At 35.7% G+C, this 25,786-nt stretch overlaps 1 protein-coding gene across 1 annotated transcript; it reads right to left on the minus strand.

The window, feature by feature from the left end:
- Positions 1-917: 917 nt before the first annotated feature.
- LOC127797230 (aminodeoxychorismate synthase, chloroplastic) lies at positions 918-25,532 on the minus strand (the record flags this gene model as incomplete). Its single annotated transcript, XM_052329923.1, is given in 12 exon segments — positions 918-1,800; positions 2,094-2,711; positions 10,300-10,382; positions 11,300-11,405; positions 11,534-11,613; positions 19,645-19,919; positions 20,312-20,348; positions 20,350-20,439; positions 20,517-20,801; positions 21,842-21,908; positions 22,101-22,165; positions 25,473-25,532. Coding segments are annotated over 12 exon segments (2,268 nt in total), but the record flags the coding sequence as incomplete, so codon positions are not given.
- Positions 25,533-25,786: the final 254 nt, after the last annotated feature.

A 25,786-nucleotide genomic window follows, 5' to 3' on the forward strand; every position in this document is an offset into this window, starting at 1 on the left:
AATCGTTACATTTTGCACAACACCTAAGCATAAATTTGATTTTATCAACATTTAAGATTTTATTTTCACAAGGGAAATGCATTGCGTGACTTTCTAAAAGGCATTGACTATTTATTCTTAAATAAGTTGGGACAAATAAATATACATCAAATTAATTGATTGTACTAAAATATTATGAAGTATCAATCTCAAAAATAAAGGGGAAAAATCATTGATTGAATCAGGATATAGACATATTTTAAAATAATTAATCAGTAATAAACATAAATTCTAGACGTCATGGTATTATTATTATTATTATTATTAAAATTGTTATTTTAGTATTGTCAACTCTTGAGTGAGGTCCACATGCTTCAAACAAAGATTAAGTCAGAACAAGACAACTTCAACTTGTGTCTTTAAAAATATACGTATGGTTATCTTGAATTCTCCTATCAGTTCAGACAAAATAGATATTTGTTACATTGTGAAAAAAGCAAATACGACAATTGTTTGGTCAACTATCCATTTGTTTATACAAAATCATGCACGTGACCCCTCACCCTTCAACTTCAAATGTCTAGTCCTCAATAAATAAAAACCATCCATATATCTCAGGTTTGGACTAATTTTTATTGGTTCTCAACTATTCAGCTTTTATGATTTTTAAAAATTTTGTTTAGATTAAAAAATAAAAACCAATTAAAAAAAATAAAAAGTCATAATAACTACATTACTGATGCTCTCGAATCAAGTTTACAACTATTAACTCGTCCAAATACCAAATCTCCCAAGAATAAAATAAGTCATCCAAATTACAGCCCAACCCTTGTAGAAAGAATTGTTAGTAGTTTCGTTCTTGCTCTCTTATACTCCAAAGAAAAAAAAAAAAAAAAGAAAACCCAAGCTAAAACCATTAATCCTTACAAAGGAAAAGATGAAAAAAGTAATACCAATCCATAAAAATTCTTAATACAGTACGAAGGATACAAGGTCATTTCTAATCTTCACAATAATTGGTGTACTCTCTGTTTCCAATCTAAGAGAGCTTCATATATATTCCCTCCAGTTAATATATTGCACAAAATGCAAAGTCAAAGCACTCAATCCGAACAGGTTTTACTACTAGGATACAAGATCATTTCAGAAGTACAAATAAATCATCGGGCCTATAAGAAATTCCAAGGTTAAGTTACAATATAAGCGGCAGTTCTCTGCTGGCCATTATGGACTTCCACTGTTTCGAGTTTCAGCATCTCAGCAGACCATGAAGATTGAACAAAGAATCTTAATAAAAGGAAAGAATGATCAAATAACACCTACTGTTCTGCGGGCAATTCGCGCAGATACTCCGTGACAGTATTAACTGGGGCTTGCGTTTTCAGGATCATTTCATTGTACTCCTCTTCGGGATCTGAAAGAGCTACAACGGCACCTCCTGCTCCTATGGAAGCTTCACCTTCATGGATAACAACCGTTCTGATCACAATGTTAAGATCAAATGTTTGGTTACATGAGAAGAATCCAATGCAGCCAGAGTATATGCCTCTTGAACAACTTTCAAGAGAATCAAGGAGTTCCATTGATCTCAACTTTGGCGCCCCTGTCATCGAACCGCCTGGGAATGCTGCTCTAACACAATCAACAGCACTCTCATTCAGTCTCTTTTTTCCTCGGATTGTACTCACCATGGTGTGCACTGTTGCATATGATTCCACCTCCATAAGATGGGGGACGTGAACGGAGCCGGGCTCACAGACGCGACCAAGGTCATTCCTCAGAAGGTCAACAATCATTAAATTTTCAGCCTGATCCTTTTCACTGCGTAGAGATAAGAGCAAGCTAACCAGTTGCACAGCTATAGAATATAGACTAAAATGATGACTGACTCAAGAGACAAAGGCCATATCAATGCCATTGTCGATGTTAAAAGATTTACATAGAGAGATGAAACCATATTAAAGGGTTCTTTTCCCATTCCAGTCACATCTCTGGCAATAGAAACTTCAGCAAAGTCCGATTTATATTGCTAAAGGTTGAAAACATTTTCCAGAGAAATGAAACCATATTCAACAATTTCTAGGATCATTGCAAGAATAAATCATTCCTATTACCTGCACTGTAGTTGTAATTTGAGCAGTTCATCTTCCTCAGGTGTTGAACCTCGAGCTATAGTACCCTTGATGGGTTTGGCTTCCAGAAGACCATTTCTATCCAATTGTAAAAATCTCTCGGGGGAAGAACAGCAGATGCACAGGTCTTCTGATGAAAAATTAAGCCAAGCAGCATATGGTGCTGGATTCCTTTCTCTGAGCTTAAGGTAAAGTCCCAAGGAGTATATTTCTCCTATTCTCTTTCTCATCTGAGTTGTAAGACACAACTCGTAGCTTTCCCCATCCTTAATGAACTTCTGACATCTCTCAACATCTTTGATATAATGCTCTCTAGATTTCTCACCAAGGAAGCTCTCTTCCAACAAGGAATTTGCAACCAGCTGTGGATTCTGAGACACTGACTTCCTTGTAACTGAAGCCTTCAAGCTAAAAAGCTTCTGCTCTACAAGATCTAACCATGCTGTCTGAGGTGTCCCTTTATCATGAACAGACATAATATAAACATCATCATTAAAGTGATCTATCACTATAAAATTGTCTGAAAAGAAGAAACAAGCATCTGGTGTCCTTGATTTATGACGGTTAGAAGCCATCCCACACTCAACTTTGAGGTCATACCTGCATCACAAATACTTCAATGTTAGCCTATTCCAAATTTTAGGATCCAGATAAATCGAGAACAGGGAGGGGGGAGGGGGGGGAGAGAGACTTTGTAAGAGTAAATACTGATTGTTCATCTTTCCATTATGTTTAAGCAAATTCATGACACTTTTATCTAAGAAAGGATCAATGACTAAGCCACAACTTTCACAGGTCCCCATAAAACTGTGACTACATTGGTTAAACTCTACAAAAAGAAATGCCTTTACAGTCGATTGCCAGCATTCACCCATTACTCTTCATCTAGACTCAACTAGTTCTAATCTGTTTCAAATTTAGCCATGTTAGGTTTATTCCATTTTTTTGTCCAAAAGTGTAGAGGATGCTGTTTAATTGACAGAATCCAGAAAACGCCAAGGCCTCTGTTCATACACTAATCATCTGGTAATTAAATAATTAACATATCATTTCCAAACTAAATATATCCGTCAATGACAATCAAGCCCACATTTGGCATGTTATTACATGATAGATGTCACTTTTAGCTTTTCAAACCCCAACTGGGAATTCCACCCAGATTAAAAGACCAAACTCATTTGGGGGAAAATATTAAGAAGCAGTTGGACAGCATCACCTGATGCTAGCAAAAAAACATCCAAAACCAATTTAGATTCTCAGAAGCTTCCCACCTTATCTTACTTTTGGAGAATGCAAAAGAGATAGCATGTGATTGTTGAGAAAAAAATAATAACATAAAAAATAAAATTGCCTATTGCTTTAACATTTTAAGCTTTTAAATGAACTGGTGGTCAATTTCACAAATATTTATTAAGAAGGTTGTACTATCAAGAAAAAACATATATAGGACTTGTGGAGGAGATAGTGAGGCATTTCCAATTATAGGACTTCATCAAATATCTGCATTAAGTTCTTGCCTCTTTGCTCTTATGAGATGAGCTTAGAGAACCCATCCAAAAAGAAGTGCCCTTAGTGTATGTTAACAATGTGCAAATTATATTGTCTTAGTGGATATATAAAAGAAAGCATAAATAATAAACTTGAATTATAAAGGAACACCTAGAGTCCAAAAATTTTAAACTAAGTTAATCAAAAGTAATTGTTAGAAATTGAGAAATCTTTCCTATAATTGTTTCTTTCCTAAAATATCTCTATTTCCTTATTTCTAGAGTTTCCTTTTAAGGATAAGATTATGTTTCATCATTGGTATTGTTTCCATTATTTTTTCTTCTGTGATTGAGTAGACTAATCCCTAATTATTTGGGATTGGTTGCCTAAATCGGGATCCACACTTGTAATAAGTACCTAGTGTGCAATGTAACATTAATACAATACAATACAGAAAAATATTATTTTTCATGTGGTATCAGTGCCACCATCCTTGGGTTCTTTCTCAATCAGCCTTCACTGCTGATAATCAACCTTATTGGCGACTTTTTCTCTTTTTTCCTGGCCTGCCAATAAGGTTGCAATTGAATTAAGCCGAGTCAAGATTTACTAAACTCAGGCTTGGCTCGTGAGCCAATTTCTAGGCGTGATCTCCAACTCCAACTCAGCTCGAGCCTTAAAGCTCAACTCGAACTTGATTAATGTGAACCGAGATTGAGCACCTACTGGCGACCTCGGTCTCGTCAAAACCTGTTATTTTACTTAAACCTAATTTACTATCTTGTTTTATCATATATACATATATTATATTATGTTAAATGATTAAATTAATATATATAATAATTTTTAAATATTTAAATTAATTATATTATTATAATAATTTAAAGTTCGACAATTATATGTTAAATAATATATTCATAAAATTATAAATAAATGTACTAATGTATTTATAAACGAGCTTGTTCACGAGTTATTCACAAACTTCTAATTGAGCATGTTTATAAATCTCTAATCAAGCCTATTAATATTCATAAGCTTCTAATCAAACATGTTCTCAAGCTTTACTAAGCTCAAACTCGACTCGTTTGTAAATCGAGCTTCAAAGTTAGACTCAAGCTCGATTCGTTTACCTTAACAAACGAAGTCAAACGAATTTTTATCAAGTTGAACACCGAGCTACTTGTGAGTGACTCGGCTCATTTGCAACCCACTGCCCAGAACCTTTCTTCTCTATTCTTCCTGAACAACCATAATTGATGGTCAACCATGGTATAAAAAGGGGATAGGGACAGCAGTGGCCTTGGACAAAACCAAAAACCAAATTCAGCAAAAACATCAAGCCCAGATGGGTTATGGTGTACTTATTGGAAGAAGCCATGACACATGAGAAAGAACTGCTACAAACTCCACGAAAGGGCCCAAGTTCTCAATTGGACTAGGAGCCAACAACAACCTCAAGCCAATCTAACAAATGGAGAATGAACTCCTTAAGAGAAGCCAAAGTCCGTTAGCGCAATACCTTTGCAAGGGGAAGAGCTTGATAAAATCTGGGCCCTTCTTGGCCCCTTCTCTCTAAATCTTCTAATGTGTGTTTCATTAGCTCAATCAAGTGAGTGCCTAATCTCTACAAACTCTAATGTTTCTTATTATCTTGACTCATGGGTTCTTAATTCAAGGGCAATTAATCATATGAGACATGGCCCACCCTATTTTGACACCTACAAACCTTACCCTGGTAATAGAAGAATCATTATTGCTGATGGATCTTTTGTTACTGTAGCCAGACAAGGACACATGAGTTTTAAGTCGTCAACCCACCCTAAAAGATGTTCTCCATGTTCCCAAGCTCTTTACTAACCTTTTCTCCATCCACCAACTCACCAAAAATTTAAATTGCAAAGTGACTTGTTCTGCTAACCGTTGTATTTTTCAGGACCTGAGAATAGGGAGGATAATTGGATTTGCTAGGGATTGGAACAGGCTCTACCACCTTGAGGATTCAAGCAAGTTTGGTTCTTGTGATGCTCAATTAGTACTCTCTAAAGCTCATGGTGTTTCCTTCAACTCATCCAATCTTTCAAACTCGTTTGAAATTTGGCTTCAACATTTTAGGCAAGGACATACTACTCTCAATTTACTCAAGAACATGTTTCCATTACTTTTCCAAAATGTTGCAATCAATAATTTTCAAAATCAGAGATCAGTTCAATCTTTCAGAATTCCCATAAAATGATAACTACTTAGTTTGGGATATCAATCAAGAGGATTAGATCTGATAATGGAAGAGAATGTTTTAATCAAAATCTTGCAAATTTTCCCAAAAAAGAAGGAATTGTCCATGAATCCTCTTATGTTGATACACGCCAACAAAATGGGATAGCTGAAAGGAAAAATACACAAAATTCTAAACATCACTCATACCCTTCTATTCCACACTAAAGTCGCTGAACATTTTTGGGAAGAAGCTCTTTTGACTGCTACCTACCTAATCAATTGGGTTTCCTCTAAAGTCTTGAGTAACAAGAGCCCCATACAGGTATTATATGAATTCTATCCTGATTTCTCACCTAGTCACAAAAAACCTCCTAGAGTCTTTGGATGCATTGCCTTTGTTCATATACACAATCAAAATCAAAGCAAACTTGACCCTAGAGCTCCAAGATGTATCTTCATTAAGAACTCCAACACTCAAAAAAACTATAAATGTTATCACCCATTGACCCATCAAGTTCTCATGACCATGGACGTCACATACAATGAAAAAGAGCCTTATTTCCATTCCTCTTATCCTTATCTTCAAGGGGAAAATTCATCGGGAGATAGAAGATTAGGCTTCACACTACCACTTCCTCCCTCTACTCATATTCCATCTTCTTCATCTTCACTTGATTCATTGGAGGACACCGTGGCTCAAGAACAGCACCAACCAGTTGAACCAGCTCCAAAGACAACTTTGGAGCCAACTGAACAGCAAGTTTACTCAAGGCGACCACAATCCAATCCAAAGCCAACACAAATCCAAGCAACTAAACTAGTATTAAGTAATGAAATCACTCAACCTACTTCATTTGTTGATGAACCTGAATTTTGTAATTTAGATTTACCTATTTCATTGAGAAAAGTTAACATGCAATATAATCCCATCTCCCAATTTGCTTCACTTCGCAGACTAGCACCTTAACACAAAGCCTTTATCACTACTCTTGATTCAGTTGCCATTCCTGCCTCAATAAGTGAGGCTTTAGAGAATAAGGATTGGGTACAAGCTATGAAAGAGGAGATGAATGCACTAAAGAAGAATAATACGTGGGAAGTTGTGACTTTACCCAAGGGGAAGAAATTGGTAGGATGCAAATGGGTCTACACCCTCAAGTATAAGGAAGATGGAATCCTTAAAAGGTATAAGGCAAGACTGGTTGCTAAAGATTACACTTAGGACTTATGGAGTTGATTACCAAGAGACATTTGCATTGGTAACAAAAATGAATACAGTATGGGTGTTGCTCTCCCCTGCAACTAATTTTAATTGGTGTTTTAAGCAATTCGATGTGAGGAATGCATTCTTACACAGGGAGCTAGAAAGGAAGTTTTTATGAAGCCTCCACCAGGTCTTGACAAGAATTTTGGAGCTAATCAAATGTGTAGACTAAAAAAGGCTTTGTATGGTCTCAAACAATCCCCAAGAGCCTGATTTGGAAGATTCACAAAAGTAATGCTTGGAATGGGCCAAGGTATGGTTAGTGCCCCTTTGGTGTACATTGATGATATAATTATGACTGGAAATGATAGAGTTGAACAAGAGTCTCTCAAGAAGTGTCTAGCCCGAGAATTTGAGATCAAGATCCCCAACAAGCTCAAATACTTTCTTGGTATTGAGGTGGCCTATCCTAAGAAAGGCATCTTTACATCTCAAAGAAAGTACATTTTGGATCTCCTGAAAGAAACTAGAAGTCTCAATAACAGGACATAAAGTACTCCTATCAATCCAAACTACAAAATAACTGGAAAGGAGAGTAGTATGACTAATAAAGGAAGACATCAGAGACTAATGAGTAGACTTATATATCTATCCCATACAAGGTTGGACATAGCTTATGTAATTGGAATAGTAAGTCAATTCATGCATGACCCCTAGGGAAGAGCATATGCAACCAATCTTCAAAATCCTCCATTATCTTAAGGCATCTCCAAGGAAAGGTATCCTATTTAAGAAAGGTACCAAGTTCATTATTAAAGCCTATACCAATGCTAATTATGCTAGGTCTCTCATAGATAGAAGGTCCACATCAAGTTATTACACCTTTCTAAAAGGGAACTTAGTAACTTGGAGAAGTAAAAAACAAAATGTGGTTGCTAGATCTAATGCAAAAGCTGAATTTAGAGCAATGGCAAATGGAGTATGCAAACTTCTATGGCTTAAGATCATTGTTGAAGATCTCAAAGTTAAGCAAGAAAGGACTACTAGACTTTATTGTGGCAACAAGTCAGCCATCAATATTGCTCACAATCTAGTTCAACATGAACAAACCAAACATATTGAAGTAGATTGATACTTCATAAAGGAAAAGCTTGATTGTGGACTGATTAGTACTCCTTACACTCCAACTAATGACCGGTGTCTTAACCAAGGGACTACTCGTGTGAAGAATTTAGAAGATCATTAGCAAGTTGGGAATGGATGATATCCACTCACCAACTTAAGGGGGAGTGTTAGAAATCCATAAATCTTTCATATAATTGTTTCTTTCCTAAAATATCTCTATTTCCTTATTTCTAGTGTTTACTTTTTAGGATAAGATTATGTTTCCTTATTGGTATTGTTTCCTTTATTTATTCTTCCTTGATTGAGTTGACTAATCCCTAATTATTTGGGATTGGTTGCCTAAATTGGGATCCACACTTGTAATAAATATAGTGTACAGTGTACAGTGTACAGTAATAAAATATAATACAGAAAAGTAATATTTTTCCACTTGGGTTTGGTTAACTCAATTAAGGAAGAAAAAATAAAGGAAACAATACCAATAAGAAAACATATTCTTATCCTAAAAAGGAAACTCTAGAAATAAGGAAATAGAGATATTTTAGGAAAGAAACAATTATAGGAAAAATTTATGAATTTCTAACAGTAATAATATAGAAGATAAGATTACCCCTCTCTAACAGTTAATGTTTCAATATGCTCCTTTGCTAAAGAACTCTTGAGGTTTTATATTCCTTTTCCTTTTGTGATAGCATTTTTTTATTCACCATGGAAGAAAGTTAAAAATTGCAGTGCTTTTGTTAAATATTAGTTCAGGACATGAACCAAAAAGAAGAAAAAGAAAACCTCAAAATATTTTAATAGCAACAAACAAATTGTTCCAAGGGCATATATGGCACATAAAGCACTTCCACACATCTATTAAGTACATAAAGACAAACAAAGCATTTACAAGTAAACCCGAAATAAACCAGCTTTTCCTTTTTGTCTTTTTGAAAAATGGGATACACATAAAGCACATCCACACATCTATTAAGTACATAAAAGACAAACAAACAAAGCATTTCCAAGTAAACCCGAAATAAACCATCTTTTCCTTTTTGCCCTTTTTACTAAAATGGGTTACCAAATTCTAAGGAACCATTAGACAGAGCTTTCAGTTTAGTGTTTACAATTTTCAGTTTCAATTTCAGCTTTTTTGTTCAATTTTCATTTTCATTTGAAAAAAATGCAAACTTGGCATGTTTGATAACTTAGTTTTTGCTTTCAGTTTGTATTTGATATATTTTTTTTTTTTTGGTATTTTTTTCTCCCTACCCCTAACTTGGCATGTTTGATAACTTAGTTTTTGCTTTCAGTTTGTATTTGATATTTTTTGTTTTTTGGTATTTTTTTCTCCCTACCCCTAACACCAGCAATTGGAGCTTTGGAGGCCTCTTGTGAGTCACCAACATGCACAGCAACTCCCAAACAATTTGGATATTTGCAACTTCCATCAGAGTTGCAGCAAGAGGCAATGCCGGCATAGGCTTGTTGCTAACCCCTCCAGCAATAATTTGGTGGCCAGCAATGAGGAATGGAGGGGAAAGAAATGAAAATTGCAAAAACATTTTTACTTGTTTTCAAAATTTTTTGGAAAAAAAAAAAAAGCAACCAAATGCCATATTCTAATTTTGTAGTCAAAATAATGAAAATGAAAGCTCATCCAAAGGGTCCTTATAATTTATGGTATTTGATATCTATGCATCTTGTCCATGTTTAAATGTATGGTTGGAAAGTCCAACTTTATTTTCTTCCACACAAATTTTATGGATTGTTGATATTTCCTATTTTCTATCACTTCGGGGCTATTGGATTCACCTACTCCTAATAGGGCTGCAGTCAAGCTACAGCTTAAACCCATTGGAGATTCACATCCTTCCATCTAATTTCAGGGTGAGTAGAGACTATTATGGTCTCCTCTCTCTACTACCCATTTTGGTTTTAAAAAATAAAATCACAATAACTCTCAATTGAAAATCAGTTGTCTTAAGGTCAATAATGATCATCTAGTGTGCTTGCAAAGATTAGGTCCTTGAAGAATAAGGGAGGTAAAGAATATGAGACAATTAAAAGAAAAATAAAGAATTGCATCCATTAATATAATGTGTCATAAGGAATGGCCAGTTGGAAAGAGTAAATTGAAAATTGTTCTCTTTAACAAAAAATAAAGCATACCCTATGTAACCAACATATCCACCATGGAAATCAAATGGCAGCCCTTGAAAATCCTTCTGTTCATAAGAAAAAGACTGGAGCTCCTGGTTAAGACAAGAGATAGTTATGAAAATAGATCTTTCTGAGCATACCAAAACTAAGGCAAAGTTCTTCCTAATGAACAACTGTTATGACACTAATAAATGTTGCGTTCAAGTTCATTTAACAGAAATCCTAGGCCACAAACACATGTTAAACATGTGTGCAATAGAGAATAATCTGAAGTTGGTTAACACTCTACCTCCCCATTTTTTCTTTATCACTAAACCAGCTTGAGACAGATGGAAAGGTACAAGTTTTACTGTGCAAGGGATAACACGATTATAATCCAGTTAAAGCAATGATGGCATTGCATCCTAGACAAAACACGATTCTCCCATCATGAAGTATAGAGTAATTGTGTCATGTCGTAGGAGTAACGGAACAAAGGAGATCTTAGAATGCAACAAGACACCTAGAATTGCATAAATCAGTTGCACGACAAGCATAATAATTCTCGTATGACAATTAAGCACATACAGAAGAGAGAAATTAAGATGGTCTGTGCATAAAAAATCAACCTTCAGAAGTCAGAAGTGAAGAATACTAGGTTCTTCTAAATTATGTTTGTCTACAGGGTCCGTGCATAAAAAATCAACCTTTAGAAGTCAGAAGTAAAGAATGCACACAGTTCTTCTAAATTATGTCTGTCTACAGGACTAACTTCGGATATTCATATTGTCTTAAAACAAATCATCTATTTCATTAGAAACATCATTGCAAGTCAAGGATTCGGCTATCTCCAAGACATGTACCTACAAGCACCACTTCTTATAACATTTTTTTCCCTGAGAAGATCATGTTAAACCGCAGTAAATAGGTCTAGTGATCTTAAGTTCTTGTCAAGACTGAGATGTGCCAATGTTCATGAATGAGAAAAGCAGAGTGGCATATAGCAATCAGAATAATGTTTTCTGAATACCTTATCTAGAAAATCCAAGAAACCATCTTCTAAATACGAGCTACAGGTATTTCCCTGAGCATCTTCAGTAAACAGATAGCCCCCACCACCTCCACATGTGGCCTTGCTGAAATAGACAAGCTGCACATATCATATTCTAGAAGTTCCATTTCTTAGCAAAAAGTGAGAAGAAATGACAGCAGCAAGTTCTCCAAATTAAGAGTCTACAGAATCCATTTTGTCTTTTATCCAAACCTTTGATCTGACAGTCTGAATGTGATTTGCCTCCAGAGAGAACCACCTTTACCTCCCATAAATGAAAACCGTGCTCTTTTCTGGACAAAATAATAGAGTTACACTTCCAAAATCACAAAATATAAAAACTATGATGAGCTTTACTGAAATAGCATGAAACTTGGATCATATCCAGTTACAGATATACTACTAGGTAAAAGAACATCCACCTTAATTCAATTTGACAATTTGTCAGCTTGAGTTCAGATTAGAACTCTGTAAAGGATTACACTTCATGCAGTAGCATACATTCCTAACATTTTCTTTTTTATTGGTAACAATATCACATGGTCCCAAAGCCACTTAGTGGGATCAAGGCATAACATCCTAACATTTTCTTTTTTATGATCGTTGTCGTAAATCATAAAGCCATAACAGGGTAAACCCTGTACAAGGAAAAGGAAATTTCAAATAAAAAGCCAATTTATCTACAGGAACATACAGATCAACCAGAAACCACAAAAGAATCAAAACTAAACAGAATGACATCCCTCAACCACAAAAATAGAGAAAATGTAACGCCCGTAAATAGCTATTAATTTAATTTTGGGGGTAATTGGATTTAAGAGAAATATCAAAATAATTTGTGGTGGTTAAATAAAATTAAATTAGGTGATTTTAAGGAAATAAGAAATTAAGATAATTAATTTTGTTATTTGGGAATTTCTGGAAAGAGAAAAAAATTAAAATAAATCAAGTTGTGGGATTTTTAGAAGTTTCGGGCATTTCTGTAATTAATATAGGGGGCGAGAGTGTAATTAATGGAAAGTTAGGGGTGCTGGCGTGAGTTGCGGAAAGGCCGAAAAATCACTTTAAGTATAACTTAATTCATATATAGGTTGAAGAAGCATGCGGGCGCAAGCGGTCGCGCACGAGGCGGCCAAGCAGCGGGCGAGGGATCGAAACCGGGCAGGCGCGCGCGAGGGGAGAATTTTGGCTGATTTAATTCAGCCCCTAGACGTCAAAACGACGTCGTTTTGATAGAGGCGGTGGCCTCCCCAGCGGCCTCCCCAGCGTTGCCACGTGGTGCCCCCTGCTTTACTTAATTTTGGCCGCTTTTAAGCCCGATTTCGGGCGTGATTTTGAGCAATCGAGCAGTAAAAAAATTGCAGAAAAGAGCAGCGAGCGTGCGACGTGAATTTGGGTGATTTTAGGGCTGAAAAATCGAATTAAATTCCGTTTAATCCCGGATTTAATTATCCAGGTATGTGCCTAAGCTAGTAATTAATATTTTCTGCGGTTGAAATTTTATTTAGAGTCCAATTTTATTAATTTTGTCTATAATTGGAATATTGCAGTTTGTATAACTTTGACCGTGTTTGGTCAAATTAAGCCTAAGGTTATCTCTGGAAAGGCAGGTTCTTTATACCCTCATTGTCGATTCTTTCAATGTCAATTTATTTGACCTCCCTTCATTGGATTTGGCTGTTAATAAATTATGGAATTTAAACGGTGTGATTAATAATTTAATTTATTAACCTGATTTCGAGGGTATTATTCGTTGATTGCCTATGGGGGTTTGTATCACCCCCAAGCCTATGGGAATGATGTCGTACTCACCCGGGGCTAGGTTCTTAGCTGTCGGGTATTATTATTAGATTTTTGGTTATTTATTGGCTAGAGTGGTTAGGCAGTGGGGGCAAGGGTTAGCTGTACGGTGACGGTGTGACTGTTATACGGTCTATTTTAGGCCGTTAGATGGTCTCTCCTGGTCACTGACCGCTGACCGGTGTCAGGCACTGCTGACCTACTCTACCGTTATGTGATTATAGCATGCCTGATTATTTTATTTTTGTTGCATGTTTGATATGCACATGGGTTCAGGCTGCATGATGGGATCATCATGATTTGGTTATGCTTGATCACGGACATTTTAGATTGGTCAGGTTGCATCCAGCACGGGCATATGCATCGCGTGTGATTTACTACGTGGGCGGAGCATGGCCTGATGCCTGGATGTATGGGCGCCTTGTATCACGTTGATGCTCATTATGCCTTGCATTTTATATGCATTGCATGGTTACTGGTAGTTATTAGTTCTCGGACGGGAGTACCGTTCCGAGGGAGCCTTTGGCTCGGCTGTCGGGAGTACCGGCAGGGATACAGGTGACGGGAGTACCGACCCCGGACAGTGCGCACAGGTTTGTGGTGATTTATGTTGCCTTTCAGGGCAGCAGCAGGTTGGTATGGGACTTGGGTGCCAGGTGTTTTATGTGGGCCCCAAGGACCGGTATATGTTTTATTATGCGGCACTGTTGCGTTGTTGCGTCACATGACTTGTGTGTACATGTGGGTTTATATTTGGGATGATCTCCTCTTCTGTTTCATTTACAGCCTTCCTTTTCATATAAACTTGCTGAGTCTTGCGACTCACCTTGCTTTCCATCATTCCAGGCAAGGGTAAAGCTAAGTCGAGGGCAAGGACCGCGCCGCCTAGCAGCCAGCCGTGTCGGTAGGGTGTACAGTTAGCTGCCCCCGTTTTCTCTGATGTCTTGTTAAGAGTTCTGACTCTCATTTTTGACTGTGCCCGGTTGTTCCTTGTATCTTTTATCGTTGGCACAGGTGTCGGTATATTTTTATATACTCCTTGACTGTTGTTCCAGCAGGGTATTTGTAGGCGTGCATGTATATTGTTTTGCTTCCGCTGTTGTATTTTTCGTATGTATGCATGCCAGGGTATTTTCGTCTTGTGTTTGTTTCTCTTCTCTTAGATAGGCGCTCTCGTTCGGATAGACCGGGCAGTTGGGATATCCGGGCGGGGGTGCTTACAGAAAAGAGAGTGGTTTCTTTAAACAAAAATATGATACTAAATTGCTAACTAGTACAAAAGACTGTCGCTCCTGTCATACCAACACATCACACAATAAGGATTGAAAAGCCAAAGGCACAAGGCCTGTGCTCCAACTCTTCCTAGGACTAGCAGTACACACTACCCTCCAGAATGAAAAACAAAATCACATACTAAATACCAAAAATGAACAGAAGAAGGCATCAAACTGCACACACATACATATGCAACCAAGCCAGTACAATCTACTGCTCCACCACAATTATCCCAAGTTAAAACCATAAGAAGCCATCCAAACAAAGGCCACCCCGGGAAGGCATTCCCAACCTCCAAATTGCCTTTTGAGGGTAACATTTCCTCTAGTCATCCAGAGTACCAGAAAGCAAGCAAAAAGAAAAAGAATCCTCCTGAAAAGGACTTCAATAAAATGTATGATCTATAGATATAACATATACGTATCCAGATATTGAAGCATGAAGCTTGAAAATACATAACTAAATCTATAAAGCACCAATGAAATTATGCATCCAACAGTTTTATATGAAAAATATAGATGAAATTATATCAAATAACCTTCACAAAAGTAAGCCTGGTTTTGTATCAATTCATTAAGAACACTTGATGCACTTCTGTAAACCTATATCAAGTTCTTGGAGACAACTAATCCTCTCCCATTTGCCATGGATCCAAAAAACAATATCACAAAAAAAAAGAAATACCATTGAGTACAAATAAATATGTAATATGACTTTTTTGATCATCTGCAGTTTCCAAATCCAAGCAGTCCCAAGTTCATTCTGTGACTCCTTGCCACTTCTAAAAGTGAAACAGACAGAAAAGCTAAAAGAAAAACTATAAAAATAAAGAAAAAAACATAAAGCCTCATACCTAATCACCACAACTTATTGGCATTAACCATGCTAAATATCTTCCCAATTAGCCCTGCCAATCCAATCCATTCCTCTTTCTCACCATCAATTACTTCAATCTTCTTGAATTTTCTCCAGCATCAATTTGTAGAAAGAATTGCATTGTCAAAGTCATGCTTGTATCATTAATGAATTATAAAATACTATGAAAAGTTAAATTACCCATATCTAGATTTCTTTAATATCGTTCCCTCTTTACCAATTGACAACACTATCCAGTCCTCACAATACAATCAATAAACAAATAAATTTTATGACTGGCCATAAGTTATTTTTGCCTCATAGCTAAATTAATCTCTTTTCACAATCCTTTGCTGCAAAAGAAGACATTGCTTTCCAAAACTTATATAAGATGGCACATCTGGAGAACACATTTGAGTACCACAAAAGTATGAGAATACAGCATCGCACGTAACAGTGTAATAATATCCTGTCCCCATCAAGCCAATCCATACTTGTTACAACCCAAAGAAAGAAAAAAGGCACACATGTACTCGCACACAAAGAGAGGGGAGAAGGGGGGGGGGGGGGGGGGGGGGGGGGGGGGAGAGGGAGAGAGAGGAATAGCAGCTAAAACAATTATAATATGAAAACAAGCACTGTGAATTTCAGAAATTGGCTATCAGAAAGATGGGCTTCTGACCATCTTTTTAAATTTGGAAATCATTAAAGACCTTCAGGGGTTGTTTAGTTTTGGAAACAGCCCCAGTTTTCTGGGCATTAGAAAACTTGATCAAATACAACAATTTTCTGAACAGAAAATGGAGATTTGAAAAACACTGCTCTCCAACAAGTTACTCTTAGCAACACAAGAAAAGCAAACCCTCGCACAAGTACAAAAACCGTCACACAAGTTACTCTTATAGAAAACGAAACCCTTGCACTCTTTTTTTAGAACAAGTGCTCCAATTTTCTAGATTGAAAATTAGTTTTCCACAACTAAACAACCCCTTAGTTTCTTAACTATGCACCAAATTCATCCCATTATTATCTTAACTATACACCAAATTCATCCCATTATTAATGAACCAAATTGAGAAAACAAGGACATGATTGGGGGAGGTGGGATTGAAGGTTAAAAGACCTCTATTCTGAATACTAAAGGTAATCTAACAAGCCTTCTTGTAATCATAATAATTGTAGTAAGTGGTTTAAAAGGAGTGGAAATTTATGGTGAGAACAAGGACTTTGGTGCATTAACAATGAGTGAGAAGTTCACAACAACCAGTGTAACAATAAAAGACTGATGTTGATATCTGGGGTCAGCTTACCGTCATCAGGACCACCAGCAACCCACACCCACCCACCCAAAAAAAAAGGCCTTATACTAGCCATGGCTCCATTAAAAACATCAATATACATAATTGATAATTACCAAAACGTATTATTCATTAGTCTCTTTTCTAAACAACCAACACCACATTCCTGGGCCTTACCAATCCTCATTTTCTTTTTCAAGTCAACAGAGAAAAAATGGATCTCTTTGTTCTTTTATTTATATTTGACTTCCTTTAGGACATATACATGCACGTGTAGAAACATATTTCTTCCCAAACGTTTCAACATGCATTTTACACTCTCATGGATCAACCACTTTATGCCAAGTGCAAATTTTTCGCAATATCTCCTCCAATTGAAGAGTATTTTCTGTTAAAATGTAGAAATACAAGATAAATGCAAATTCTCTGCAATGTCTCCTCCACTTGGAGAATATTGGTTTAATAACTACAAATATGCATTAGATATATGCACACGCGCGCACACACACATATAGATATCAAATTCTGATAGTAAAAGCTACATGTATCATAACTTAGGGTGAGTTTGATTGACCACATTTTCCATGGAAAATGGCCATTTTCCACCCAAATTCCAGATTTTGAAGAGTTTGATTGGCTAAATTTTCCAGGCAAATTGTTTTCCCACTTTTGGTCACGTGATGCCATTTTTCCACTTTTGTTGTAAAAGGTTTTCTCATGAGGGGATAGATCAAATTTTCTAAAGAATTGGAAAGCAGCCCACATCTCCATCCCCTCTCTGCTATATGCGTCGAAGACTCGATCTAGCAGAGGAGAAGAAGCGAGGCCTACGATCAAAAAGAGGAGCAACGAGGCTGGCGGTAGCGAGGAGGAGCAACGAGGCCAGCAGTCGCAAGGAGGAGGAGCATGGTCGGGGGTAGCGAGGCCAGCGGTCGCCAGGAAGAGGAGAGTGGTCGACGATCGCGAAGAGGAGAGCAATGAGGCTGACAGTCAAAAGAGGAGCGCGGCCGGCAATTGCAAGGAGGAGAAGCATGGCCGGCGGCAGAGCTTGGTACCAACGACAAAGGTTTTGATTTGGAGTGAAATTAGGGACATCAATATATATATATATATTGTATTAATATAAAATTTTGACAAATAATTATGTATAATTTATCAAGATGTAATGATAAAATAATTGTGTATAATTTATTAATGCATATTGCATTAATATAAAATTTAATAAATAAAAAAAGATAAATTTCAAGAGAAAACGGTACACTTTTCTGTTGTGACATTTTTTGATTAATGAGAAAATATGTTTGATGAAAAACCAAAATTAGATCCAAAAATTCAATGTGTTGAAATCATGTTTCGAAATAAGAGTCCTTGGTTTCGAAACATGCACATATGGTTTTGGTTTGAAAATTCAAAAGTTTGAAAAATCTAAAGTTTGTGCATTATGTTTCGAAACTTGTTGTCTGTATTTCGAATGTTTTCTAAGTATATATGTTATGTTTTGAATCTTGAATATTATATTTCGAAACATGCATGTTATGTTTCAAAACCTTTGTTGTTTTTTACAGCAAGTACAAGAAAAATTGAAATATATTTTGTGGAAATGTTTTTTCTTGTATCTAAAAGTAGTTCAAAACTCTAAATTCCATTTTTGTGAAAGCAAATTCAAATTTAAAAAGTGCAATCATTGCAAAACTTGGTAGGTAAATGTTTTTGTCTTGCATTAAATGCTATCCCAATCTGCAGGGCCAGCTATAAAGTTGGATATTTCAAACATGGAGTATATGTTTTGAAACCTCAGTGCAAATTGGGATGTTTTGAAACCCAATTAGTTGTGTTTCGAAACATGGTCTCAAATTTCGTGAAATCTTGTCTCTAACGGTTAGAAACAGCCAAAATTCTATGTCTTCATATTAATAGCAGGTGTTTAAAGATGAAAAAAAAAAAGAAAAACATAACCAAAAATCATTTATTGAGGTATCAAAGCAAAAAATCCTCTATTATTGTGCATTGAATGTGTAAAGGAGAAGTAAGTGGAATCAAGAAGAACTATTACTCCTAGCTCTCCTTCTCTCAAGTTGTTATAAGAGGTTTGTACAGCCATTGGTAAGGCATTTATTGATATCAAAATTGGTTGGGCTATAAAATTAATTTCTCTTATTTTACCATTTGTTGTGAGGTTGGAGTTTAGTCTTAAAAACTCATTGTATATAAAGGTTTTGGGGTGAACCTTGGTAAAACCCTTGTTTTCTTTGTTGAAAGTGATTGGGATTGAACCACTCTAAAATACACGTGTACTCAAAATTATTTTTGTTTTGTTATTGTTCATTGCTCAAACTCTTAAAAGAAATTCTGTCAAAAGTAAAAAAAAGAAAAGAAAAGAGGGGACTCTTTTTAATCAAAGCAAACGAGTATATTGATTATAAACATTATCGTTTACTCATTCTCAAGAAGATCACCTTTTTGCTAAAACTGGTATTTCAAAATACAAGCTGAAAATTTCGAAATAGCTAAAAACAAAAACTTATATTTCAAAATCTGTACACTATATTTCGAAACTTGCTCAAACAGAAACTTTGATTTCGAAACATAATCCGTGTATTTCAAAACCAAATCTTCTTTCATTATACGGAGTTAAAAGAAGTATATATATCCCAATTCACCCCCCCCCCCCTTGATATATTTTTTGCCATTAATTGAACACACACTTTCCATGAAAAATGGACAATTTTTATGGAAAATAATGGCAATCAAGCACCAAAATGGCAATCAAACACCAAAAGCTAGAAAAAAAATGACTATTTCCATGGAAAATAATGGCAATCAAACACCAAAAGTTAGAAAGGTACAACAATTTCTAGGTGGAAAATTAAGCCAATCAAACACATTCAATTGACAATTTCCATGCAAATAATTTCTAGGCAATTCAATTGCCTAGAACTTATTTTCTTTCTATGCAAGTTCCATGCTTGCAATCAAGCGCACCCTTAGTGTATAAATAATTTCATAAAACAAATGAACTCAATCTAAAACAGTATGCATGAAACAATAAGAAAGCTGAAATGAATAGAAAATATCATCTTTGTGTGAGAAATAGACCTTGTCTATAGAGGAACTATCCAACCAAAAGGTGTTATTAGCCTTCCGATCACCGAACAGTTCACAAAAGATATTCCTCGCTCCACCAACTTGACTTGCCAACCTTTCAAATTTCCTCCATTTCAACTTCAGAGATTTAGAATTACTACTCTCATGTGATAAAGTTGCTAGATTGTGCAAGCTGCTGTGATTCTCCTTATCCAAATTATTCACCAACTGCCCGATTTTGCGACTGTATCTGAACAGCTGGCTTGCATGACCTACCTGCATGCATGCTATGCAGAATTTACCGCTCACAGTAAAGAATGGGCAAGGGTGAATGTGCCAAATCTGATAGAAGAAATACAAAACTAAAGACAACCCATGAAAGTAAAAATAAAGCAATAATCAGAAATGCTATACAAGGCAGCATAAAGTGCAAGAGATATTTGAATCATTGCCTCCATTGGCAGGTTCAACATAGGAGGGCTGCTACAACAAGAAAGAGGCAGTCATTTCATGCTTAATGATAAAACATGATGGTTTTCCTGGCATAAAATGATGCATAGAAATGTTTTAAAATGCAATGAAACATTTCTTCATGAGTTCTATTCAGACAAAATAAATCATAATTTCACTGATAATAGTAACATCAATCAAGAAATAGAATTTGAATGAAGTAATTTACCAGCATGACGAACTTTTCTATCACTATTGGAGGTTTGGTCTCATCCGGAACCAATAGTCCTCAGTAATTTCTCTAAAATTCTTGAATATTTGCCTCCCATGACAAGTTGCAACACTCTCAGGATGAAACTGAGGGCAAAACAGAAGATCATAGTTAAAAAGTGTACAAAAGCAGTTCTACCTACAAATACATAACCAAAACATACTTGCAAACCATAGTGAGGTTTGGCTGAGTGCATAATGCCCATAAGGACTTTCGTACTCCGTGCTTTAAGATCACCAAAAGACCAAGGCCTTCCATTTTTTGACTTCCTTGAGGGAGAATTAACACAAATTTGCTCATTTAGAGGACTTCCATAGGCATCACAATTAGCATCATACTTTCGACTTCCAAGGAATGGAAGTGTGTCAGTGGAAGAAGTCCACGCTATAGGTATGAGCTCCTTCGGAAGTGATTCCTCATCTATGACAAGGGAATGGTATCGAACCACCTGCACCAAGTTAGAAGAACCAAAGGAGTTAAAGGATGACCCTCCTCGTCCTGTGCTTGGTGGTAACTGCAGCATATAATGCCACACGTGTCAACTTAACAGACTCATAACCCGTATCCTATCAGCAATATATAAATGTTTCAGATCTGATAATCTTTGAACTGTTACAAAATTTATTTAGTGATCAAAAGAATAATTTTGACAATGAAGATAAAGAGACTGTATCTGTATCTTGGCCTGCATTCTGCTCTCAAGGGGAAGAAGTAGACACACATATCAGAAAGGTTATTATTAACCTATTAGCAAGTCCCACTCATTTATTTTACCACAAAATGAATACAGGGAACATGTTTAAGGTCTAAAAACTTGTAACAAATTACAAATATTCCATCTGATTACCTCCAACCATGGAGCAACTTGAAAAATGAAAGTGAACTGAAGAAAATGGTTGTAAAACAGAATCCTCCGCAGGAACGCTGGCGGGGTTTTTGAATCAGATTGGAGGATGGATTTAAGGAAAACTAGTTTAGCAACAATATACACTTCAAAATATATAAAGAATAAAACTAACATTACACAAAAAGAAGTAAAACTATCATGAAAAATGGATAAAAGTTAAGGGCCTACTTGGTAAATCTCCATTTTCAGTTTTCTGTTTTTCATTTTCATTATTTTGGAATCAAAAACAAGAAAAAAGATTGACTTATTGTTTTCATTTTAAAGTTAAGGGCTGAATTATTAATATTAGTGTGATGCTATATATTAATGTTTTATTAATCAAAGGCCATCAAATAATAGGGTTATGGCCAATTTTATAGCTGTACATGCATCTTTTCTGCAGCCATAATAGTCAGTTAAATCGCATAATCTTCTCCGGGTGGGCCCTTCTCTCCTCTTTTAAGTGGGCAAAGTAGTTGATGAGTCATTCAACTCTTTCACATTTTAGCCCTAGCTTGTTAAAAATCAGGAGAGTTCACCAAAGGAACTATGATTGTAACCAGTATTAATATATTAAGTCTTTCACATGTAGCCACACTGACCTTAAATCCTGAATTTCTGCCTGTAGGAACATTATGGAACAATCTACATCCGTTGTGCTCAACTTCACTGCAGGGAACAGGGGAAAAGTTAATAAATGTAGAGGAAAGAGCAAAATTGGAACAACTTTATTTAAAAAAAGTAATCTCTATCCTCGATGCTATGGTACTTGCTAAGTTCTGTTACTAAATAATTCTGTCATTCAAAATTTTAAATTCCAAATGATCATCTAAATATATTAACTACTATAGTACAGCTTACCTTAATCGCCCATGGACGGGTTCAGATGCATGAGTAACTTGGGCGCCATATACATATCCTAAAGCCTGTTGAGCAGGTAAATATTCAGGTAAAAAAGCACAATAAAATAGCTAAAATAAAACATGACAATCTTTTGTAAGGCAAGTAAGATTATGATAATCCAGCATCATAGGTTACATTTTAGATTGAAAAAATCAAAAAACAGAGCCAGATTCTGAAGCTTATGTAAGTGTGATAACCTAGCATCATAGCTTCCATTTTAGATAAAAAAAATAAAAATCCCAAGACAAAGTCAAAGATCATGAAGCTTATGCAGAAATAATAGGCCAAACCTAGTATTGTGATCTCATTGATTTAATGGGCAAAAGAATGTCAAAATGGGCCACAACCTGAGTACACCAGATGTATATAATACACAAAAGAGAAGTTACAGCATACCATGTTAGAAGTTCAATTTGTCCATTATGTACTTTAATGTATCATCTACTTTTTTTTTTTCAAAAATGGCTTATTTCACACCATGCAATAAGGGCCAATTAGGACATGTAGTTAGAACATAGTTCATAAAGGTGCAAGGGCCCTTTGGCGCAAAGATGCTTGGACCCTGAGGTGCGAGGCAAAGGCACGGCACGGGTTTTTTGGATGTGAGGCCCACATTATTCAAAACTTGTCTAAAATTACTTCCACAACATTCTTTTCAACATATACCAATAAAGTGCATGCAAACTCACAAAATCATAAACAACAAACAACCAACACTGTATTACTATAATAACAACTACTATTATTTCAACCATTATAATAAGTTAACGACAACTCATTGTATTTCAAGAAAGTACTAGAAGTCTAAAACATGAAAATAAATTTAAAAAAAAAAAATAAGACAGAAAAACATAAAACCAATCTTGTTACATAAAAACAACAAAAAAATTCAATGAAATTCAATAAAAAAAAACAAAATCAGTGAAAACAACAAAAATCAGCTAAGTGTGGAGTGGAAACTAAATCAAAAATAAAGAAAGAATATAAATAAAAAATTACTTATGATGGAGCTTGCTAAAATCTGAAAGGTGGCTTTGGCCTTGGGGTATGAAGTGGGGCATTGAAATTAAATAAATGAAACACAAACTTGATGACGAAAAAACAAGTTTCAGCAAGTTCCATCAATATATCGGGCAGAATATAAAGGGAAGAAAAAAGTGATGCAAACAGTAAGGAAACCAAAAAAAAAATCAATAAAACATTAAAGACAACAAAAATTGAAAGAATAATCGCCAGAGGTAGGTCCACCCACAGCAAACTTGCTGGTGTGTGAGCTCCCTCGCCTGTAAGGCTGCAGGCAAGTGCTCCATCTGGCAAACTGCAGCTACCATCTTCTTCCTCTTCTCTCACTGATCTTTGCAATTATGCTTTCATTTGAGTCATTGACCAAACAACAAATTCTGCAATGACAAATCATGATAAAACCTCTTGAAATTCCGTATGGAGGGGGTGGCGGCAAAATATGACTTAAGCACAAAAGGAGTGCACCTTGCACCTCAGTCTGAGGCGCACACTTTAGGGCCTAGGCACGCACTTCAAGGAGGGCACCTCATCTCAGCTGAGCCTTGCCCCCAAACACACTTTTGACAACTAAGTGAGAATGCAGAAAAGTGCTTTTTTTGGAACAAGAAGCTTCAATGGGTTTTTTTTTTTTTTTTTTTTTTTTTTTTTGTGTAATGTTTGGGAAAAATTATGAAAGTGTTTTTACTGACAGTAAATGCTATTTTTGTGCCATAAAGCAGAAACAAATATTTGGGGCTTTTGTTGTTAAGTAAAAGCTAAAACAGAAAACAAAATTATTTTTAGGCAAATTACCCCAATCAACATTTAAAATAATATTAACTACATAAACATTTCTGTTAAAAACGCACATTTCTGTTAAAAGCGCCTTTCTCAATCATCAGCCAGATACATACAACAATACTAAAAGCATTTTTCTTAGATGATCAACCAAACATTAAATTACTTTTTCTTTAAAATAATTTTATAGAAGTCATTCTAACAATATTAGAAGTTTAATGGCAATACTGAAAGGGCATTAAGGCTTCCAATGCTTCTAAGGTAGACAAGATATATTTTTATTAGATTGTAAAGTTATGGCCCTCCTAAGACTATAATGTTGATAGACTGCTTGTTTCATTAGTAATTAAAAAAAAAAAAACAAACTGTGAAATTTGCTTGGCACCAAAATCATATTTTATAGGGAAAAAAAAAAAAGCTAACAGACAAAGTTGTACTGGAAATAGATAGAATGGAACAAGCTTGTAGCAAAGCAGGTGGAGTAAGTTCAAAGAGAATTTGGTAGAAATGCTTAGACATGAAACAGGATATATTGGCCATATAGAAGATATTATGGATGGAGATGATTGGAGCACAAAAATTCATGCAACAAATCCTCCTAATAGGATTAAGATTTATGATAATGACAATGATAATGATGACATACCACCACGGACAAATGGTCAAACAAAGATTGTCTGTCTAGTCTAGAAACTCAAGTAGTTCAATTCAGGACAATCATAGGAACTGGACTTGATCCTTCCCATAGCACAAGTTGCCTATAATAGTTCTGTCAATAGGCCTATTGGCATGCGTCTTTTTGAAGTGACGTATGGTTATAAGACTAGAAAACTCCTACGACTAATTTATTACCTCCCCATGCTAGAATGTCTTCAGTTAGTAGAGGCATTTGCACAACACATTCATGACTTGGACAAGAAACAATTTGAAATAAGTAAAGCATTAGATGAACGTTGAGCTAATTCATATTGATATCACACTGGATTTAACATTGCAGATTGTGTTATAATTTCAAACAGACTTCTAGTATTTCTGTTGAATTGCTAATTAGCTTTTAGAAGGAATGATGGTTAACAATTAAACAGTTTTCTTCAGGATACATTTCTAAGTTGCAAGCTCCTACTGCTAGTCCTAAAATTTTAAGTGAGTGAGACCATGCAATGGTATTGATATACCATCTAACTTTAGTTTTAGCTCTATACTTAATGTTGTCAACCTTGTTGCTTACATCAGGAGCTAGTCCTCTAGGCAACCCTTTTGTTAACCCATCAACTGAACCTCATCTAGAGCCCACTGCTCTATCTTCATTGCCCTTTAGGACAAAATTGATGCTATTTTAATTGAGCAAATGTTTTCACCAGAGATGGAGAGGTTCAACGTTTTCTTGTTGTAGGAAGGATTACCTTGATTCATACACCAAGAATATCAAACAGCTTTAACAGAAAAAAAAATATCAAAACAGGCAGAACAGTAATGAATGCATCACAGCAGCAAATGAGACCAAAAACAAAAATAATATTAGGAAGATACCTGGTGCCCCAGGCAGATACCTAATATAGGGATGTCACTGCACTCAAGTAACAGCTTAAGACATATTCCTGCAGGATTTAGAAAGATTACTAAAAGGTAATAAAACTTAAACCAAGTAACAGTGTGACCATATAATATAAATAGAAATTAAAGGTATCACCACCTCATTAAGCCTAATGCACATACCAAAACTGCTGAATTGATCGAGGTCTAACATACAAGGTGCAGAGTACTGAAATTCTAATACACTCCACAAATAAAAATTTCTATTTCTTTCAATGGGCAAGGTCATACAATTCACCAGGATCATGCCA

The sequence above is a fragment of the Diospyros lotus genome, chromosome 3 (assembly GCF_014633365.1).
Source record: "Diospyros lotus cultivar Yz01 chromosome 3, ASM1463336v1, whole genome shotgun sequence".
NCBI classification, from domain to species: domain Eukaryota; kingdom Viridiplantae; phylum Streptophyta; class Magnoliopsida; order Ericales; family Ebenaceae; genus Diospyros; species Diospyros lotus.